The 19355-nt window shown below is 42.2% G+C and overlaps 1 protein-coding gene across 6 annotated transcripts in view; it reads left to right on the forward strand.

Moving 5' to 3' along the window:
• Positions 1–1438: 1438 nt before the first annotated feature.
• LOC116085971 (leukocyte surface antigen CD47) overlaps positions 1439–19355 on the forward strand; it is a 59941-nt gene continuing 42024 nt past the window's right edge. Inside the window, exons 1-3 of one of the 6 annotated variants that reach the window (XM_031364038.1) lie at positions 1439–2045; positions 14140–14487; positions 15326–15409. In XM_031364038.1, coding sequence (XP_031219898.1) covers positions 2000–2045; positions 14140–14487; positions 15326–15409 — 478 coding nt within the window. In that variant the 5' untranslated portion in view covers positions 1439–1999. The remainder of the gene's footprint in view (positions 2046–14139; positions 14488–15325; positions 15410–19355) is intronic. The other 5 variants (XM_031364039.1, XM_031364043.1, XM_031364040.1 and 2 more) reach the window with 5 other exon arrangements.

The raw sequence follows: 19355 nt of genomic DNA on the forward strand, positions 1-19355 counted from the left end.
TTTTATCCCTATCAGCAGTGGGTAGACTAGAATCAACCGGTTCCTTTGATAGCCTCAGGGTATCTAGGCTGCCACTGAAAACCTGAACCATCACAACTCTAACCCTAAAGTCACATCAACACATTTATTATGCACTTACTGTATAATTTCCATCACCTAGATCAGTCCAAAGAAGAAAACTTTCTGGGTTTAAGGAATTGATAATGTTGTGGAGGAAATCTCTCTCTCTCTCTCTCTCTCTCTCTCTCTCTCTCTCTCTCTCTCTCTCTCTATCTATCTCTCTCTCTCTCTCTCTCTCTCTCTCTCTTACACATACACACAAACACAGTTATATACTAAAGGATGTTTGTTGAGTGCTATTCTCTGAGCATTAACAGCAATCATGTTCCTCAGAAAAGTTGTGACTATTTGTGACTCTCAAGGTAGGCTCTGCTGACTGTAGACGTTCCCTCTGGGAAGGAGTGTCAGGAGGGTCATTGAACCCTTACTTGAGATTCCAGCTACTTCCCCCTGTACCTCTCAGACAGCCCTAAGTAGGTACTGGAGTATGCAGACTATGGAAATGTATCAGAAGAAGAAGGAAATTCATGCTGCCGTGAAATTTTTAGGTGTGGTTGCTTTCAGATTGTCCACACTGCTGGGTGGGAACTAACCCCTTACAGCCAGCTCAATAAACATTTCGATTCAAAACTGACTTCGGTGGAATCCTACTTTAGGTTTGTTGTTGGGGTACCCTATATGGGGGGCGGGGAGTGTTTATCTCCTTAGGAAAATAATCATGAAATAAGGCCACTGTTACAGCATCATTGACAGTGGCAATTTTTATCCTGAATTGGATTTACTGTTACACTGGCTATTTAGAAGGAGATGGTTGGGGTAGGAGATTTTAAGAAGTGCAATAGTGTGATAGCCATTACTGCCTTTTAGCTCAGCTCAGAGAATATCACTCAGGGGACAGGCAGAATGTGCATTCCTTATTACTGTGATCAAGTCCTTTTAGTCAAAGGACTTTTGCCTCAGGATGAAGGGCGTGGCTTACTGCTACACTTTTAAACCTATTCAAGAACTGAACTCAAAGACGGCAGAGGTCTACACAAGGATGCAGACATAAGCCAGTTTCCCAGCATTGCTGACAGAGTCAAGGATCTGTCTACTCACACTGGGCCTGTCTGCCACAATCCTTGTGTCTGTCTCACTTTCTCCATCGTGGTTTTAAACTGCTCATCAATGTAGGGAACTTGATTGCCCAACCCTGTTTGGGGGTTGAAAACGTTAGCTAACAAAGTAAGAACAGATGAGGAGCTCCACTTCTGGAACAAGTCAGGCCGGGGAGAGATCAGGGCCAGGGGGAGCCAGAGGGAAGGAGCTCCTTGGGGGCCAGGACCTGGTCACAGCGCCCTCTCTCCGCCCTGCCCTGGGGCTCCAGGGCTGTGAGCCTTGGGTGAGAAGGTGGTGAAAGCAGAAGCAGCGCCCACACCGGGGGAGGAGGGAGGAGGACTTGGACAGAGGTTGGGCGGCTCCGAGGTCAGGGCGAGCTTGGCCAGGGGGAGTGGAGAGCAGCCAGGCTGCGCAGGGGCGCGTGCCGTGAGTTCCGGTGAGCGTTGTGTGCCCCACGCTCCGTCTTTCAGGCCGGCCCAGGACGCGAAGCCGGAAGAGAGCTGGAAAGACAGGCCTTGGAGCAGAGAGTGCAACCCGCGCCTCCCGGGTCCAGGCTAGTTCTTTGCGCTCTCCGCCGGAGCCTGCCCAGAGCTGGGTGTGAGGCTGGCGTCACGTCAACGAGCAGAGGCGGCCAGGCGGGGCGGAGTGCGCGTGCGCGGCTAGCGGGGCGTGGGAGCGGGCGCGGGGCTGGCGAGCACGCGCGCGCGCGCACCCCGGGCCAGCCTGGGCGGCCGCTCCTGCCTGTCACGGCTGCGGCGCTGCTGCTGGTCGTTCCCTTGAAGGCAGCGGAGGCGGCGGCTGCTCCAGACACCTGCGGCGGCGACCCCCCGGCGGCGCGGAGATGTGGCCCTTGGCGGCGGCGCTGTTGCTGGGCTCCTGCTGCGGCGGTGAGTGGCTCCGGGATCCCGGCTCTCGGGCTGGTGCGCAGCACCCAGGCGCCCCCGCAGGAGTGTGGGCTGCACCCCCGCCGGCCAGGCGGCGCCCGGAGGAGAGCAGAGAAAAGAGGAGAAGGGTGGCGGGATGCGCGGGCCCTGCGCACCCGGAGCGCCACTGTGGGAGGGCCCGGCGGGGCACGGGCGCCCCTGCCCTCCTCCCTCTGCTCTCCTTCCCTAGTCCCTTTCCCCCCCGGGGAGAGCGGGCTGAAGCTCCTCACTCTCCAGTGCGCACACGTAGGAAGACTGGGAACAACCGCAACTGTGCAAACCCGAACTGCAAAGAAAGCGAGGGGCCAGCTGCCGGGGACCCCTCCTCCCCTCCTCTCGCACCCCTCTCCTTTCTCAGAGCTTTCACGCAGCATTTGGGGTTGAAGGACTAGAGTGGGAGGACCGGGCCTCTTGTGATGAAGTGCGCATTTTGGTGAAGTCGACCAGAAAGGCTTTTTGCCCTACCGCGTAGGCACTGGAGCAGAGAGAACACGATGGACCCAAGTTTTATTTCCCACCCAGCTTTTATCAAAGCTTTTTTTTTTTTTTTTTCCTCTCTTCTGGCCGCGTATTTTGGTGGTTGTTGTTTTGAATCCTAAAAACAAGCTTCCTGGAAACACTATCTCGTGACACCCCCGCTACCCCCTCCCTCTCCAGCACTTTAATATATTCCTTATTGTATATTAAAGTTTTTTTTTCTCCTCCTTTAGAGGAAATACGTTTGTATTTTAAGATTTTTGCCCAAATATTGCCAGTGGTCTAAAGACAGTAATTGCCCAGGATGCACCCCCCTCTTTTGTAAAGTATTTTGCTGTTTATAAACGCGTACCTCCTTTGTAAAAGCCGAGGAAAGAATATGAATTTTTGTGGCCATATCCTGCCCGTCAAGCTTCGTATCTGCAGATTCCTCTGCGAACTTTTGGTAAGAATCGGAACAGACTTGCAGCAGGATAACAGCAAATGTTAAGTTTGTCTTAGGTTGCTAAATTAATTGAACGTTAAACTGATGGTTAACCTCACTATGCCTCTTGTACAGGCCGATGTTTGGGATCTATTTCCAAGATGCCCTTAATCCCCTGCCCACCACTTCCCCCTCCCAAGCATCCTGGGTGTTGTAGCTGATAATAATAAAGACCTATGTTATCTAAATTGTTGGTATTAGATGTTTTCCGATTTCAGTCTTCTTTACTATGGTTGTTACCATCGTTATCATTATAACACTGTTTTCAAATACCTGTTGTATAATCAGAGAGGTTTCATATTGAGCCAGATACAAATCTGTAATAAAATGCTACTAGTTTAGACCATGGACAGTGAAGCTTGTTTGTCTGAACGGTAAAAAGTCTAAGCCATATAGTATGTTTTTTTAAAAAAGCCTAATTCTCAAGTAGATTAAAAAGCAAAATTATTAGAATGGTAGTTTTGGTGATAGGAATTGTGTTAGGCCTTTGTTAGCAATAATTATGATCGCATTCATTAATGCTCATTTTGTACAATGTTAGCACATTTGGTTCTATAAAGAATTGCAAAATTCAGAACTTGCACTATTTTTATTGTGTTTGCTCTTAACTAGGAAAGAAAAACAAACCCCAAATACAGACATTATGGTTTTGGGTTTTTAGATGTTTGTAAGTCAGGAAGTGATAAGGTTTGTCAAAGATAAAATGGACTTTTGTGTGTATATCACATGTAGGTTCGAAAGAACACACATGAAAACATGCTAACCATCTCAGAACGCAAGCAGTATCAAGGGAGCCCAGAGACTGGATTTAGAATCTAGAATGAGATGAAAGTCACGCATTTTTAAGGTTCATTTGTGCTGAAGTTCGATTCTGTTTTCAGTTTCATTTATAATGAGATGGGTAACCAGGGGCCATGTCCTTGTAATCGTTACAGTTTCAGTGACCTCTGTGGTAAAAGGGGGGTGGGGTGTGGTGGGGTTCTACCACCCTCTTCAGCCAATTAAAACGGAGTGCAGCCCCCTGTAACCGTTTAAAAGATGTGGAAAGAATGTATTCTTCCCCAGCATGTCCAGTTATACTTCCTTTAAAGGCATAGCAGTTTCCAGGGCAGTCACCAACTAGTAAATAAAACCTTAAATAAATAATATTAGTTGTATATATGAACTAATAATTTTTTTGGTGGTTGAGTTAATTTTCTTTGTTCAGAGTGACTTTTAAAAGTCAGGCATGCATGTGATTAAATTAAAAAATGTTTTTATTATCTAAATATAGTGGTAATTTAGCTGCTCACATAAGAAGGTTTTCTTTCCTCCTGAAGAATAGATTGTTTGAAAGCACACGTTGCCAGTTTAAGGGAATGAATGCCTCTGTATGTGTCCTTGTTTGTGGGGCTGCATCAGCAGTCTGGAGCAGCATGCTCATGCATTGCATTAAATGTCTACGTTGGGATACTTCTGCTGTCTTCTGGGTTCGGCAGATGGCTTATCTTCATCACTGAAGTGCTAATGAAAGTGTGGAAGGCCATGTTCTAAAGGCAGAAGAAGAGGTGCCCACCCCCTCCACTGATATATATTCTGAATACAAAGTCATCAGAATTCGTGGCTTTACTTCAGCAGCCTTCTTTCTGTGCTCTCGTTTATGGGGAGCCGTTTTACCTGTCTTCGAGGCCTTTGCTGTCATAGCCTTTTATATAAAACACAAAATTCTACATTTTTATAGCTTGTGCCTCAGTCTAGTAAAACCCGTACCCTATTATAAAGTTACTTTCACTTTGCATATGAGTGCAGTAACTCTTTGGAAAAAGAATAGGAATAAGGTTGTAGATTCAATTTTGTTAAACTCAGTGTAGTGCAAAAGTAGGAAACAGAACACTCAACAGAAATGGTTCTCATTTCCCCAGACCAGTGGTTCCCAATCATCCCAATGCTTCCACCCTTTAATACAGTTCCTCATGTTCTGGGGACCCCCATGCACACCATAAAATTACTTTCATTGCTACTTCATAACTGTATTCTTGTTACTGTTATGACTCATAATGTAAATATCTGATATGCAGGATATCTGATATGTAAATCTGGAAAAGGATTCTTCCAAAAGGATCCTTCAACCCCACCCTCCCCACCTCCCAAAACGGGTTCCCGCCCACAGGTTGAGAACCACAGCACTAGAAAAGACTGCAGACCTGGAGTTTCCCTCTTTGTGGTTGGTTGCATGGAATCGAAACAGAACTGAGAGGCTCCGCCCTTGTCTGGATATTTCACTCCACACCCATGGAGTATTGCACAAGATCTGGAATCTCTTCAGCCTCCATCTTTGAGGTTTAGGTCAAGAGAGTCCAAGTGGAAGAAAGAAAAATTACTCTTTTCATTTTTAGCAAGTGTGAGCTCGTGTTACAGCCTGGACTTGAGCACTTTACTCTTAAAGGCATAGAGACACATTTCAAACTTGTGTGTCTCACAGTAACTTACTGTGTGGTTTATGGAAGGAAACCTGTTTGTTTATCTTTTAGTGGCACTTGGTATACTTCACTTCATGATAAGGTCATGCTTCAGGATATAACTGACTTTTAGAACTGCCCTAACCGTTGTAATTCTAGATTGACTAGTTCTGTTCCTATAAGGACTCTTTAGAGTCAGCAAATGTGGCAGCATTGCTTTGAGTCACACTGAATTAAGCTCCGGACTCCCCACTGTGCCCCTGACCTTTATTTTACCATCTCCCAAGGGGAGTTTGGACTCTCCATCTTCTGGCATCACTTAATTTTAGTCCCAAACTCAAGTTCTTTCTGCCAGAGGCCATTCTAAGGGAAGAAGAGCTGTAGGGCAGCTTTCTGCCAGCAGGTGTCTGCATCAGTCACTTCAACAGCTCTTGGGGTTTCTCAACCCATGCATGAACATCACCCCAAGCTGATAATTCACTTCTTACTTCTCTGTGGAACATGGTAGGGAGGTGTTTGACTTCCCTGCTGCCCTCCCAACACTTCTAAGCCTAAGTTCATAGAAGCCTTTCTCACTCTCCTCCTTCAGTCTGCTCCAGAAGAACCCCATTCACTTGTCCAAGGGAGTGACAGCCCATCTACCCCTCTTTCCTATCTATCACCTGGGAAACCTGCTCCCAGCCTCAGCCTTGTATCAGAGATCTTGCCCTTGCCGTTGGCGCCTCCCCAAGCTTACAGCTGTTATCAAGTTTTACCTCATAATAATAAAAGAAAGCAAGCCCCAGAAGATCCAAAAAGAATCCTTGCCCTTGTCCTTGCCTGGACACTCACTTGTTGAACTTTTCTCTCTGCTTTCCGACTGTGTGAGGTCTATTTAAAGAATCACTACTGAGCCTTCTGTCACCTCCCTCCTGAGCGCAAGTTCCACGTAGTCCCACCTGGATGATGGTATCGTTATGTCGGAAGAAACTACTGTTTAATCCGTGGTCGGATTTTTACTGTTTAACATGAGGTTTGACATCTCCGTTGTCCCTATGAATCCTAACCCTGCCTTGGAGTCAGCCTGATCACCTTAGTGGTTTGTTTTGTTTGCGGCTCTTGCTTCTCTCACTTCATTTTCTTCCCTGACTTACTCTTTAAGAATTATTTCCATGAATATTGACACTCCCAAGCTTTTGTTCTCTGCTGTTTGCTTTACAAGGACCCTGTGGTCAATCTTCTTTATACTGACAATTTCAACTACCAGCGATGTTCCTGCTGATTCCCAAGTCTTTATAGCTTTGACCTTTACTCTGAGATCCAAAGTCATATATCTGGGGATCTACTGGACATGGCCACTTCATTGTACTACTGCCGTTTTTTTTAGTGCTCGGGCTGAAACATTGAAAGGATAACTTCCCTAAATCTTCAGCCTCCTTTCCATGTAATTAGTCTACAACCAGCTAGTTCCATAGACTATTTTAGTTTCCAATTTTCATTTTTCCTTTTTTATCTCCCTCACCTCCCACATGTGACTTCTGTTGATTTTGCTGCTTTGGTTTTTAATGCCATTTTTAGGTCTTCTTTCTACTTGTCGTTTACCTGGACTGTTGTGGGTTCTTAATGGGTCTTTCTTCTCCATTTCCTGTCCTCAAGCCCCTTTTCCTGCTGCTGTGAAATGCTGTCTTTCTCAAAGTTAAAGTAAACCTGAGTTGAACCTTCTTTTGTCAAGTCTAAACTGCTCAGCGTGACATTCAAGGAACACTTTGCAGAGATTGTCTCAGCCATCTTTCCAGTCTCCTTTCTTAGAGCTTACCTGAGTAGATTTCTGCTTTTCCATTATTTCTTTCCTTCTCTACATATTGTGTAGGTAGTTTAAGTAATGTGTGCTTTCTTTCCAACACACTCCTCCTGCTCCTGCTTCAGACCCAGTTTTGATGTCTCCATCTAAGGCCATTCCTAAGTACATTTATGTAGCGCTCTCTCTCTCTCTCTCTCTCTCTCTCTCTCTCTCTCTCTCTCTCTCTCTCTCTCTCTCTCTCTCTGTTTCTCTCTCTCCCTCTCTCTCTCTCTCTCACACACACATGCTTGCTCTCTCTCTCTTTCTCTCTCTCTCTCTCTCTCTCTCTCTCTTGAGAAATTTTTCTATCCAAGTATGCAGTTGACTTGAGACTTTTCTTTTATAACATGCAGCTTTGCAAGTCCAAAAGCAGGTTGCTAAAAGGATTAGGGACTCACCTAATATATGAAGAGTGATTTCTCTTTCTTATGACTTGTAAACTTTTGTCTGTCTGTCTGTCTGTCTCTGTTTGGTTTTTGGATTTCTTTAAAATGTTTTCTTTTACTGAAATGTAATTCATAAGAAATGTGTAGAATCCTTTCTGAATGCTTGCAGAGACTCTTAGGATACTAGTGAAGTCATCTTCCCACCCTTCTGAGAGTAACAGAAAGATATAAACAGTACAGTGTGAGCATTTACATGGAGAGCAAAGGTCAGTAAGAAAGGACAACAATAGAGAGATGGTTGGTAGTGGGCAGGGGGACTGGGATTCACATCTCAATGATGCTATGGCCAGAGAGCAGGGACTCTATATCTGCATCCTTAGTATGTAGTTGTTAAGTGTGTGATAGGTGCTACAGTAAGAGCTTCAGTGAGAGCTTGGGGTTCATCCTCTCATTAAACCTTCACAAAATCTCCTGTAAAGTAGATACCATTAGTAATGCATTATAGACGAGGAATCTGAAGTACTGAGGTTAAGCAACTTGCCTAAGGTTCTACAACTATGATGTGGGATCTGGCTCCAAGGTGTGTGTTCTCTTAACCATAGCATCACATACTCTATGCCCAGAGAAAGGCCTGCCCCTCCCTATGCTGGGGGTCAGTTAGTGCTAAGCCATGTATATAGGAGCACATCTGCCCAGCTATGGGGGATTGCAGGAAGGTCATTGTGAAGGGAAATTGGTTTGGAAAATATAAGATATGAGGCAGGAAAGGATCTCAGAGGGCCTTGTTTGTTTCCTGTGTTAATGGCCTGAGAAGTTGGCCTTTTGAGAATGGGTGTGATAGGATGTCGAGAAGTTGGCCTTTTGAGAATGGGTGTGATAGGGTGTCGCTGGACAGTGGAGTACACATTTGCATTTAGAACAGTTATTTTGAGGACTATGGAAAGTGCATTGGCATGAAACGATATGGAAGACTGAGAGGCAGGGAACCAGTTTGGAGGTCTAGCAATGGTTCAAGGGATAAGGGTGAGGGTGTAATTCAACAGGCTTTGGATTTAGAAACTGCTGACTAGGTTAGCCTAACAAGATTCTTTTTATGGTGAGAAAAAAGAATCTAGAATGATTTATGGGTCCAAGTCTGATTATTGGTAGTAGTTGTAAATATTTTTGGGAAGGTGAAGATTGGGAAATAGTGTTATGTAGTTTGGGGAACATTGTTAATTTTTAAATGATTGTAGTAACTCTCCCTGGAATGCATAACAGACCATTGATTAAAGTCTCCAGTTTAGAAGAAAGGTGGAGCCTGGTTCAGTAAGAAAATGTTCTGATTGTTAAAACTATGGGAATAAGGAGGGATGCTTGGTTAGAGGTTGTTGACCATGAAACCCTTGTCTTAGTTGTTGATTTTTACTATGAAGAGACACCATGACTGTTTAGTTGGGAACTTGCTTAACCGTTAAAGAGGGGGGACTCCATCATCATGGTGGAAAGCATAATAGCAGAACTCAGGCATGGCACTGGAGCAGTAGCTAAGAACTTACATGTTGGCATCAGGAGACAGACAGAGAGAGAGAGAGAGCGCGTCAGCTGGGGATGGTTTAGGTTTTTAAAAACTCAGAGCATATCCCAGTGACATACCTCCACGGGCAACACCTTCTAGTCCTTCCCAAAAAAGTTCCACCAACTAGGGACCAAGCATCAAACATAGGAGACTATGGAGCCATTTTCACTAAAACCATCACACCTTAGAAACACTAATACAATATGGTAGTATGAACCAACTACTAGGTTTTAAAAGCTAGGACAAGTTGAAGAAAATAAAAAGGTATATTAGAGGTAGAATGAGGAGCTGCTCCTTGGCTCAAGAACTGTAGAGAAGTCAAGACAAAATGAACCGTGTGAATTGGGTTATTCATAAGAAGTAGTGATTTGCATAAGAGCTGGAGCAATGGTACAGTAATAGTGAGCAGAGTGGAGTCCTGTTGACATAGTCTGGGGGTACACAGAGGTCAAGAAATGCACATAGACCATTGTCTTAGGATGCTGGGTAAGGGAGATGAATATGCAGGTTTTTTAAAGTTTGGTGCATATACAGTTATTAAAAGATGATTTAAAACACATCATAAATGGACTAAGGGGATATGGAGTCTGGCAGTCCATGTGTCCTCTAGATGATGGACAGGAGTCAGCAATGGAACCAAGTTCTGCATAAAGAACTCATTTCTGGAAGGGAGAGAGAGAAAAAAAAACTATGGATAGTCGAGGCTGTGGGTAAGTTTATGTGGGAATTGTTATAGGCCTCAGGCTTCCTGGAAGGACTCAATTTGAGTTAAGTAGGGAGAGAGAACTGCTGGAGAGCACAAGCTGAGAAGCAGAAGGTGAAATGTCGCAGAGTCATTAAAAGGGGAGATATTTTACTTGGGATGTCTGAAAACATTAGGGGCCAGATGAGCAGTGAAGACATGACAACCTCCTATTCTTCAGGAGCAATGCAAATTTTTCTCAGGAACCTGCTAGACAGGTTGATTTTCTGCCCTCCACAGCACTGTTGGAGCAGAAAGAGCTCCACGTGTGACCTTGTGTTGTATAACCTGCTTACATTCCCCCTATGAGAATTCTAAGCGCCTAAAGACAAGTCCCACTCATTTTTTCATTATCATATCCATCCTTCCATCCTGTCAGTGTTTCATCCGGGTAACTGCTGATTGCATTTCTGCTTTTCTGAGCTGGACACATGAGCTGTAACACATGGATCAGACCTCTCTGCCACTGCACAGCCATGCTTAGGGCTGACTTGAGGAGGTTTGCATTGTTGGTGCAATGCTCATGGAAGCTGTGAGATCTAATATTTTTGGCTTTTGATGTAAGTTAATCTTCCCCAGTTTACTTGGTAATTTTCCTGTAACTCTGGCATCATCCTTTCAGGTTAAGTTCCCATACTCTGGAATAAGACTGCTACAGCATGTCTTACCTGGATGAATTTTCTTATGTTCATTACTTACTGTTTTTACTCTCATTGTTAGCCAAAATTTCCTCAATCATACGACCTCATACGATATTAGTGTTACTAATAACATGTTTAGGGATATTTGGGGTTACTCTTTCTTACTCATTATTATGAAGGTTGTCTTGGTTTAGCCAGGTCATATTTACTTCTCATTTTACTGACAGCATTTATTCTGCTTAAATTGCTTCAGCTATGAAATGTTTTTACTGCAAGAAGTAACACACTGTAATTAATAGCTTGTGGAGTCCTCGAAAGATGTACATTCTAACCAAGTTGGAAAACTGTGGAGTGTTTGCCAGCCACCTGATTCTTCCCTGAGATCTTCTGGGGGATAAAAACCTCATAGAGTGGCTGATCCCTTCACTTGAATCTTCTGGAAAAAAGCATAATTTTGAATTGACTCATGTGAATATAATTTTTAAATCTTGAAATGACTCATGCTGCTATAGAATGGACATAACATCAACATTTTAATTTTACTCCTTAAGGAACAAACCAGCAAGTAGACAAGACCCCTTTTGAAGGCAAATCGGTAGAGCAGGCACATCATAGACAAGCAAGAATACTTAACGGATTTATTAATGGATGCAAAACTGGTCAGGATCTTCAGGGTTTTTATTATTATTATTGGAACCCTCTTCTGTGAGGTAAAATCAGTTGCAAAGGAAAGTTTCTATCTCTATAGAAGAATCTTGTGAATGACCCCGCCCCTCATTCCAACAACTTACACAATTGTAGATGGTCAAATTGAAGTCAGTGGAAGCAGAAACTCTCTAGAATTTTACAGTTGCCCAGCACCCACTAACAAGGCACTCTGGGAACTTTCTGTTTGTTTCAGAATCTTTTTACAGGTATTTTCTAAAGATTTGTGACGTCACTTCTCTCCCATCTCTCCCTTTGTACAATGTGATTCCTTACCCCCAGTGTCTCTTTCTCCAGGGAAATAACACAAAACTCCATGGGTATAGAGATTGAAATTGGACATGAAGCCTGGGGCTTCCTAATATTTGGGTGGCTAAAAATCTAGAGAACTGGGAAAGGTGAGCCATGGATGCCCCAAGGCTCTTCAGATAGTACATGCCCAGGAGAGTCCAAAGGGCCCAGCTCATTTCAGTAGATGCCACGATGGCCAGTTTTATGCAGTTGCCCTGTGTTTGTGCAGCACGGTGTTACTTAGTGAGCTTTTCTTAGTTGTTTTCTCCTGGATTGCTACCTAGTGTTCTAGGAAGTCACCCACTGTTTGCTCTGACCCTTCTTAAACCATGCTCTAGAAAAATGAATTGCTTAGCACTACATACCAGTATGCCAGGCAGAGGACTTGGGCTTGAGTTTTCTTGAACACAGTCCAGAGTGTATTCTGGTGAAGGTCTTTACTTACATTCAACTAGATGAGTATTTATTAATAATTAAATTCTTTTTATCTTTTTTTAGTTTTTTATTAAACTAATAAAATTTATTTTAAAATATACAACTCAGTATTGACAGTTTTTAAGTCATCAAAATAATTTATAATAGTTAAATGCCTCTTAAATATACATGATATCTTCTGAAGCTAAAAGTAATATGCACTCAACCATTTTTAAAAAGTATTTGGAACATTAAACATGATAGAAGTAGGGAAAAAAAATCTCTTATGAAGTTCTCTATGAAAGGAAATTGTGACAAGTTCCTGATTAGACAGAAACCATTCCATCTCCAAGAGAGACTACGCAGCATAACTGTGGCTTCATAGACTGAATTGGGTAGTGTTCCTTCTGTTTCTATTTTGTGGAGTAGTTTGAAGAGTATTAGTATTAGGTCTTTGAAGGTCTGATAGAATTCTACACTAAACCCACCTGGTCTAGGATCTTTTATTAGTTGGGAGACTTTTAATGACTGCTTTTATTTCTTTAGGGGTTATAGGACTGTTTAGATAGTTTATCTAATCCTGATTTAACATTGGTATTTGGTATCTATCTAGAAAATTGTTCATTTCATACAGATTTTCCAGTTTTGTTGAGTACAGTGCAAAGAGGAAAACTCATAGCTGTGAGTGCCTCCAAAAAGAAACTGGAGAGAACATACACTAGCAGCTTGACAGCACACCTGAAAGCTCTAGAACAAAAGGAAGCAAATTCACCCCAGAGGAGTACATGGCAGGAACTAATCAAACTCAGGACTGAAATCAACCAAGTAGAAACAAAAGGAACTATACAAAGAATCAACCAAACCAGGAGCTGGTTCTTTGAGAAAAATCAACAAGATAGGTGTACCCTTACCCAGACTAACCAGAGGGCATAGAGAAAATATCCAAATTAACAAAATCAGAAATGAAAAGAGAGACATAACAACAGAAACTGAGGAAATTCAAAACATCATCAGTTCCTACTACAAAGCTTATATTAGTAATTACATTCTTAGAGTAACATTTTATGCCCTTAGTTTTATGTCTACTTTATACAGAAGGAGGAAATATTAAAGATTAATGGAGTTAATGTTTTATATTCGTTGGTACGTTGGGTTTTGAAGGAAAAGTCAACAAGCTACTCAGATAAGAGCTTTGATAAATGGCCATGTTACATAATCCGACTGGAGCTGAGTCAAACGGTCAGCAGAGCACTCAGGGGTGGCTTATGCCATTGAGAAGAGCCAGTGGGTATGCTGTCCTCATCAGCGGCATCTGCTCTTGGTTTCAACTTGTTTCTTGGCTTTTAGGGTAGTTTATGGTTTATTGGAGGAAGAAATACCTGTAATCTACATTTCAAAATTGTTCTGTAGATTCAATGAAATGTCGGGGTAGGAAAAATGCCATTCAATTGTGTGTAATCCTTTGTGAGACTCGCATACAAAGTGTCTATCGCTGTCTCTTTTGAAGTGGGAAATAGCCACAGAGATCATTTTTTTCCCTTCTTAGTATTCCAAGTCTTCCCATCCTCTTGGAAAGATAAGATTTGATTCATTCCAGTTGCTTTGTATATTAAAGTATAATAGAACTGGCTACTTTTTTTTGGGTTATGCAGCCTGAGTGAAGAGATAAATTTCATATCACTTTAGCACATTCCATCTAGAAGACGTGTATAGAAGTTGAGCCCGAATAGAATATTTAGTTTTCTATTCAGGATGTTCCTATAGTAAGGATAGTATTTTTCTACATATATCAGTAAGCAGACATGATTACTTCAGAGCTTTCAAAGCTAGATTCTGTATCTTGCATATCCCAACACAATTGGTAAATTTCCTCCCAAGATGCGTGGTATGCATACTTTGTATTACTAAGACCAAAAAAAGAAAACTTGCAGTCTACTAGCTGGTGTGCCAATAATTGGTTGCTATTTTTCACCTTGTTCCTGTACTACAAACGTAAGTGAACAATTGCAGTAGTTTTCTTTACGTTAAGGGTTTATAATACACATACGATAATACATCATATATGCAGATTGTAATGAAATATTTTTTGTGTCTGTATTGCAGGCTCAGCTCAACTACTGTTAAGCAACGTCAATTCTGTAGAGTTCACTTCATGCAATAAAACTGTGGTCATCCCCTGCATCGTCCGTAATGTGGAGGCGCAAAGCACCGAAGAAATGTTTGTGAAGTGGAAGTTGAACAAATCATATATTTTAATTTATGATGGAGGTAAAAATACCTCTATAGTAGAACACAACTTTACCAGTGCAAGAATCTCAGTCTCAGACTTACTCAAAGGCGATGCCTCGTTGAAAATGGATGTGCATGAGGCCATGGTGGGAAACTACACTTGTGAAGTGACAGAGTTATCCAGACAGGGCCATACTGTTATAGAGCTGAAAAACCGCACGGGTAAGTGACGCAGTTTGCCTGTTCTGAAACGCGTGTTGAAATAGGGTTGCCACTGTGGGAGTCCTATGAGGTGGGACTTTGAAGAAGTCACTAGGAGGAATTAAGGCTCTTCTCAGGCAGTGGGCTAGCCATCTGGAGAGAAAGTGAGTGTGGCACTGGTGTTTCTTTCTCTTTTACACACACACTCTTCATCTAGCTCATCTACAGTGTTGTGAGGTAGCACAAAGCTCCATCTCAGAAACTGAGCAGGTGCCAACACCATGCATTGGAACTTCTAGGCCTGAGAACCAGAAGCCAAGTTAAGCTGCATATAAGTCTCCTCCTCCCAGTGCTCTGTTACAGCAGGAGAAAACGGACTTGAAGCAAGTAAAAGTAAGACCGTAAAACTTGCCTAAAGGCCTCCTGTGGCCTAATGAAACTGACCCTCTCAGAAAGAGCACAGTAGTAGCCAGGCTTGTCTCCCATCTATAGCTCCTTCCCTGTGGAGCAAGGCCCAGCCTCGGCTATATAACACATTTGAGGCTAGCCTGGGCAACAGGAAACCTCATGTTAAAAACAACTCTTCTGTTGAAGTAATGGGTGTTTCTGTTTGTTGTCATCAAATGTAATTTATCTGAGTGTGGTGGCCCATGAGTGATCTCAGCACTGTGGAGGCTGAGACAGGAGGATTGCTGCAAACTGAAGGCAAGCCTGGACTCTAGTGAGTTACAGAAGAGCTTCAGGGCAAGACCTCACCTTACCAAACCAAAATAAACTTTTGCAAACAAAATGTACTTTTTATTATTCTATTAATTTGTAAAGTTCCTCCTGGTTATTTCATCTTTTTGTGGTCTTATAGCCTTCAACACTGACCAAGGATCAGCCTGTTCTTACCCCACTACCCCGGCAGGGGACGAGGAGGAGAAAGGAGGTTGCAAATTAGGTAATCATGCTGATTCCTGGAGGCTCCTGTGGCCAGCTTGCTACCCTCACTGGGGAGAGCAGGGATTCAACCTAACCGAATTGAATTCAGTCTTGATGCTAGCGTCCAGACTTTTCATGAGTGGGTTGGTGAGTTGTGGACAGCAGTAAAAAATCTGAAGTAAACAGTCTCCTTTCTTTTCTATTTTTTCTGCTGTGCTGGCTGATTTTTTTTTTTCTGAGAACCACACACAAGGAATCCTAACAGTTAAAGAGTGCATCTTAAGCTCTACTTAAACCAAAAGGTGTGCTGCAGAGCACAGGGTTGATGACCCTTAGAGAACCAACTCTGGGTGGGATCACGACTGCTGAATTAGGTCAGCTACTTCCCATCTGTTCTTGCTTTTAAAATTACAAAATGTCTGTTAGCAGATTCAGAGGGGAGGGTGGACTGATTAAATATTCTGACCCAGGATTAGAGATCATGCAGTCTGAGTTACACACCCTGTTTAGGACTCACTGTTCACCCCATTCATCAAGGAAGATTCTTCACTGAGTCCAAACTGCCTATCTCTAAAAAACGAGGATGAAGATCTCCTTTCTCAGGATGTGTATTTGACGTGGCGTGCACATGCTGCCTGGAAGTCTGCTGAGAAGGGGAGGAATGGCTTAGGAGGCAAGAAGAATTTGGAAGGCCTCTGCACAGAAGCTTGAATATGCCTTACTTTATGACTGATGTTAATTTGGGTTAAAACTTAAAAAAGTCTGCCTTTCAGGACAATCTAGTCAGTCGGGAGTGTGTACAGAAAGAGAGCATCCTCTACCTCGGTGGAGGTTTTCTGAGAGAGAGGGTAGGTTCATAGGAGTGCAAGGGCCACACACGTTAGGAACAATGGTCTAGGTCACTGAGGGGAAAACTGGTTAAAAAACAAACAAGAACAAAACAAACAAACAAAACCAAACTGTTTTAGTTTGAGACTAAAAAAGACAGAATTGGACCAGAGATGAGTGGGAAGTAAGTCCCAGTGTCTGAGATGAAGACAGAGCTTATTTTGTGTACAACTGTCTTACCCTTGTTTGCAAAATAGCCCCCACAGAAGTAAGAGCCAGGTTTTCTTTTGTGCCATTAAGGTGGAACAATGCTTTGTTGTATACAATGTAAAAATTCTGCCAGAAGCTTGAAGTTTCTGACTTTTTATACACTTTAATTTTTTTTTAAATAACTGGTGTTGCATGAGAGGAAGCAGATGCAGAGAAGTGCTGTGTACCCTTAATTCAGTCACCCTGAGTGGTTGCATCTCGTCTAGCTTTGCCATGGTATTAGAACCTAAGGAAGTTCCCTGTGATTTCATCCCACTTGGCTAGCCACCCTTGTGATCACAATATGAAGCAGATATATCAGCACAAACATTCCCATGCTAACCTTCAGGGACTCACCACACCTTGAGCTTCTACTGACTGGTGGACTCTAATGTGCCATCCATATCTGTGACTCTGTCAACTCAATAATAATTCATCAATGAATTGTTGAGTTATAATGAATATATCTGAATTATAATCAACAAATAACAAGTGATCTTCCAAGGCGTGCCCCCCTTGGCATGATGCCCTTGAGACGGTGGGTTTCTTGGTTTTGACTCTGCTTGTTTGTTTGCGTGTTGACATTGTAACACATGTTCATAGCGAAAACTAACCCGGTGGGTTTTTAACTAAGGTGTACTTCATTGATTTCTTATTAGCTTGTTTGATCATTCACCTCTGCGAGACATTTTGATCACTTCCAGTTTTGGGTTATCCACTAAGTATATGCTGATTTTTTTTTAAGGGAACCACTAACAGGGTTACAGAGTGGCTGTTCTTTTTTATGTTATTGTCAGCAATATGAAGGACCGAATTTCTCTGTGTCTCTGTTGTGATAGGGTGCTGCTGTTTTGTGACATTTTCTCTCTTTAAAACTTGTGGGTAATTTAGTTTGAAAATTAGCATACAAGGTATTAAAACATTAGCACGGCCTTTTCAGAGTGTATTTTAGTAGATTCTCTTGCCCACTCACCCCCCTGCTCCCAGTACTCCCAATCCCTCCTTGTAGCCCCTCCCCCAGTCTCTTTGCTTCATTCATGTACCCTGTGTCCTTTGCCCACTCCCCATCTTTTATAATCATCCATTTTCATCATTTCTTGCTTTCCCTTATAGCATTTTAGACTTTACCTATATTTACACACACACACACACACACACACACACACACACACACACACACACACACACCAGGCTAAGATCTGTATGTGAAAGAGAACATGTGTTTTTTGTCTTTCCAGAACCATCGATTTTCCTGCAAGCTTCATTGTCTTGTTTTCTTGCAGCTGAATAGAATCCTGTGTGTATATATACCACTTTTCATTACCCGTCCATTATTCTCTTAGGCTGGCTCCACGTCCTTGCTGTTGTGTGGAGTGCAGTGGGAACATGGTTGTGCACCTTTCTTTGGTAGGATATACAATCATTTGGGTGTGTGGCTAAGAGTTATAGCATAGTTGAGTTATACAATAGGTTTCTTTTCAAGTATTTTGAGAAACTTCCATATTTATTTCCGTAATGGGTATATTTGTTTGAACTGCCACCAGCAATAAATAAATAAAACGTTGCTTCTTTCCTTGAATCCTTATGAGCATCTATTGTCAGATTTCTTGATGATAGCAATTCTGACTAGGATGAGATAGTATCTAGAAGTAGTTTTAATTTGCAATTCCCTGATGTCTAAGGATGCTGAACACTTTTAAAAAATACATCTTGGCCATTTGTGATTTTCTTTTGAGAATTGTTCATGTAATAACCTACTTATTGATTGACAGTTGTTTTGTTTCCCTTTAGTTTTCACTCTCTGCAAGTTCTGATATTAGCCTGTTTGAGTATTGCTGTTAAAGATGCTGTAGCTGTCTGTTGCCCTGGCTGATGGTTTCTTTGCTGTGCAGAAACTTTAATTTTATGTAGTTCCATCTGTTGATTCCTGGAGCTGGTTCTTTCACTATTACAGATCTATTCCAAAAGTTCTCACCTAAACATTTATCTTGAAATGTATACTGTATATTTTCCTCTAATAATCTCAGTGTTTTGGGGTTTTAAATTAAGGTGTTTGATCCATTTCTTGCTGATTTTCATACAGGATAAACAAAATGGATCTGGAGATTCTACAGGAAGACATCCAATTTGGCCATTATCGTTCTTTTGAATACGCTGTCTTTTTTTCAACTGCATATTTTGGATGTCTTCATTGGTTTCTATGTTCTGCTCCATTGGTCTCTGTGCCTAGCTTGTCCTCTGCATTTATCACTGTAGCTCTGTAGTACGATTTGAAGTCATAAATTCACAATGCCTCCAGCTGTGCTTTCCTCCCTAGGGTACCTTTGGCCACTTGTGGTCTTCTGTAGTTCCATGTGGACTCTTGGATTGATTTTCCTTTTTTTTCTAGTTCTTTGAATAATAACATTGGAATTCTGATATGAATTACATTGAGTCTATAAATGACTTTTGATAATATAGACATTTTCATGATAATAATTTCCTCACACCAGGAGTATGGGATAGCCTTTCCATTGTCTAATATTTCCTTTGATGTCTTTTGTCGGTGTTTTGAAGTTCTCATTGCTGACCTTTTCACTCCCTTGGTTAGTTCTATCACTAACTGTGTTGGGAATGACAAATAATTTCTTTTTTTATAAGTTCATTGTTAGTATTTATGAAGGCTACTGGTTTTTATATATTTATTTTGTACCTTGCAACTTTACTAAAAGTGTTTACTTATGTTAGAGTCTATAGGGTCTTTCCAATATATATTCATACCATCTTCAAATAGGGATAGTTTGACCTCTTCCTTTCCTGTTTCTATTCCTTTCATGTCTTCTTGTTTCATTGCTAAAACTTCAAGCACTACATTGACTTAGAACAGTGAAGTGGGTATTGTCTCATCC

Source organism: Mastomys coucha, unplaced genomic scaffold (genome assembly GCF_008632895.1).
Source record: "Mastomys coucha isolate ucsf_1 unplaced genomic scaffold, UCSF_Mcou_1 pScaffold12, whole genome shotgun sequence".
NCBI lineage: Eukaryota > Metazoa > Chordata > Mammalia > Rodentia > Muridae > Mastomys > Mastomys coucha.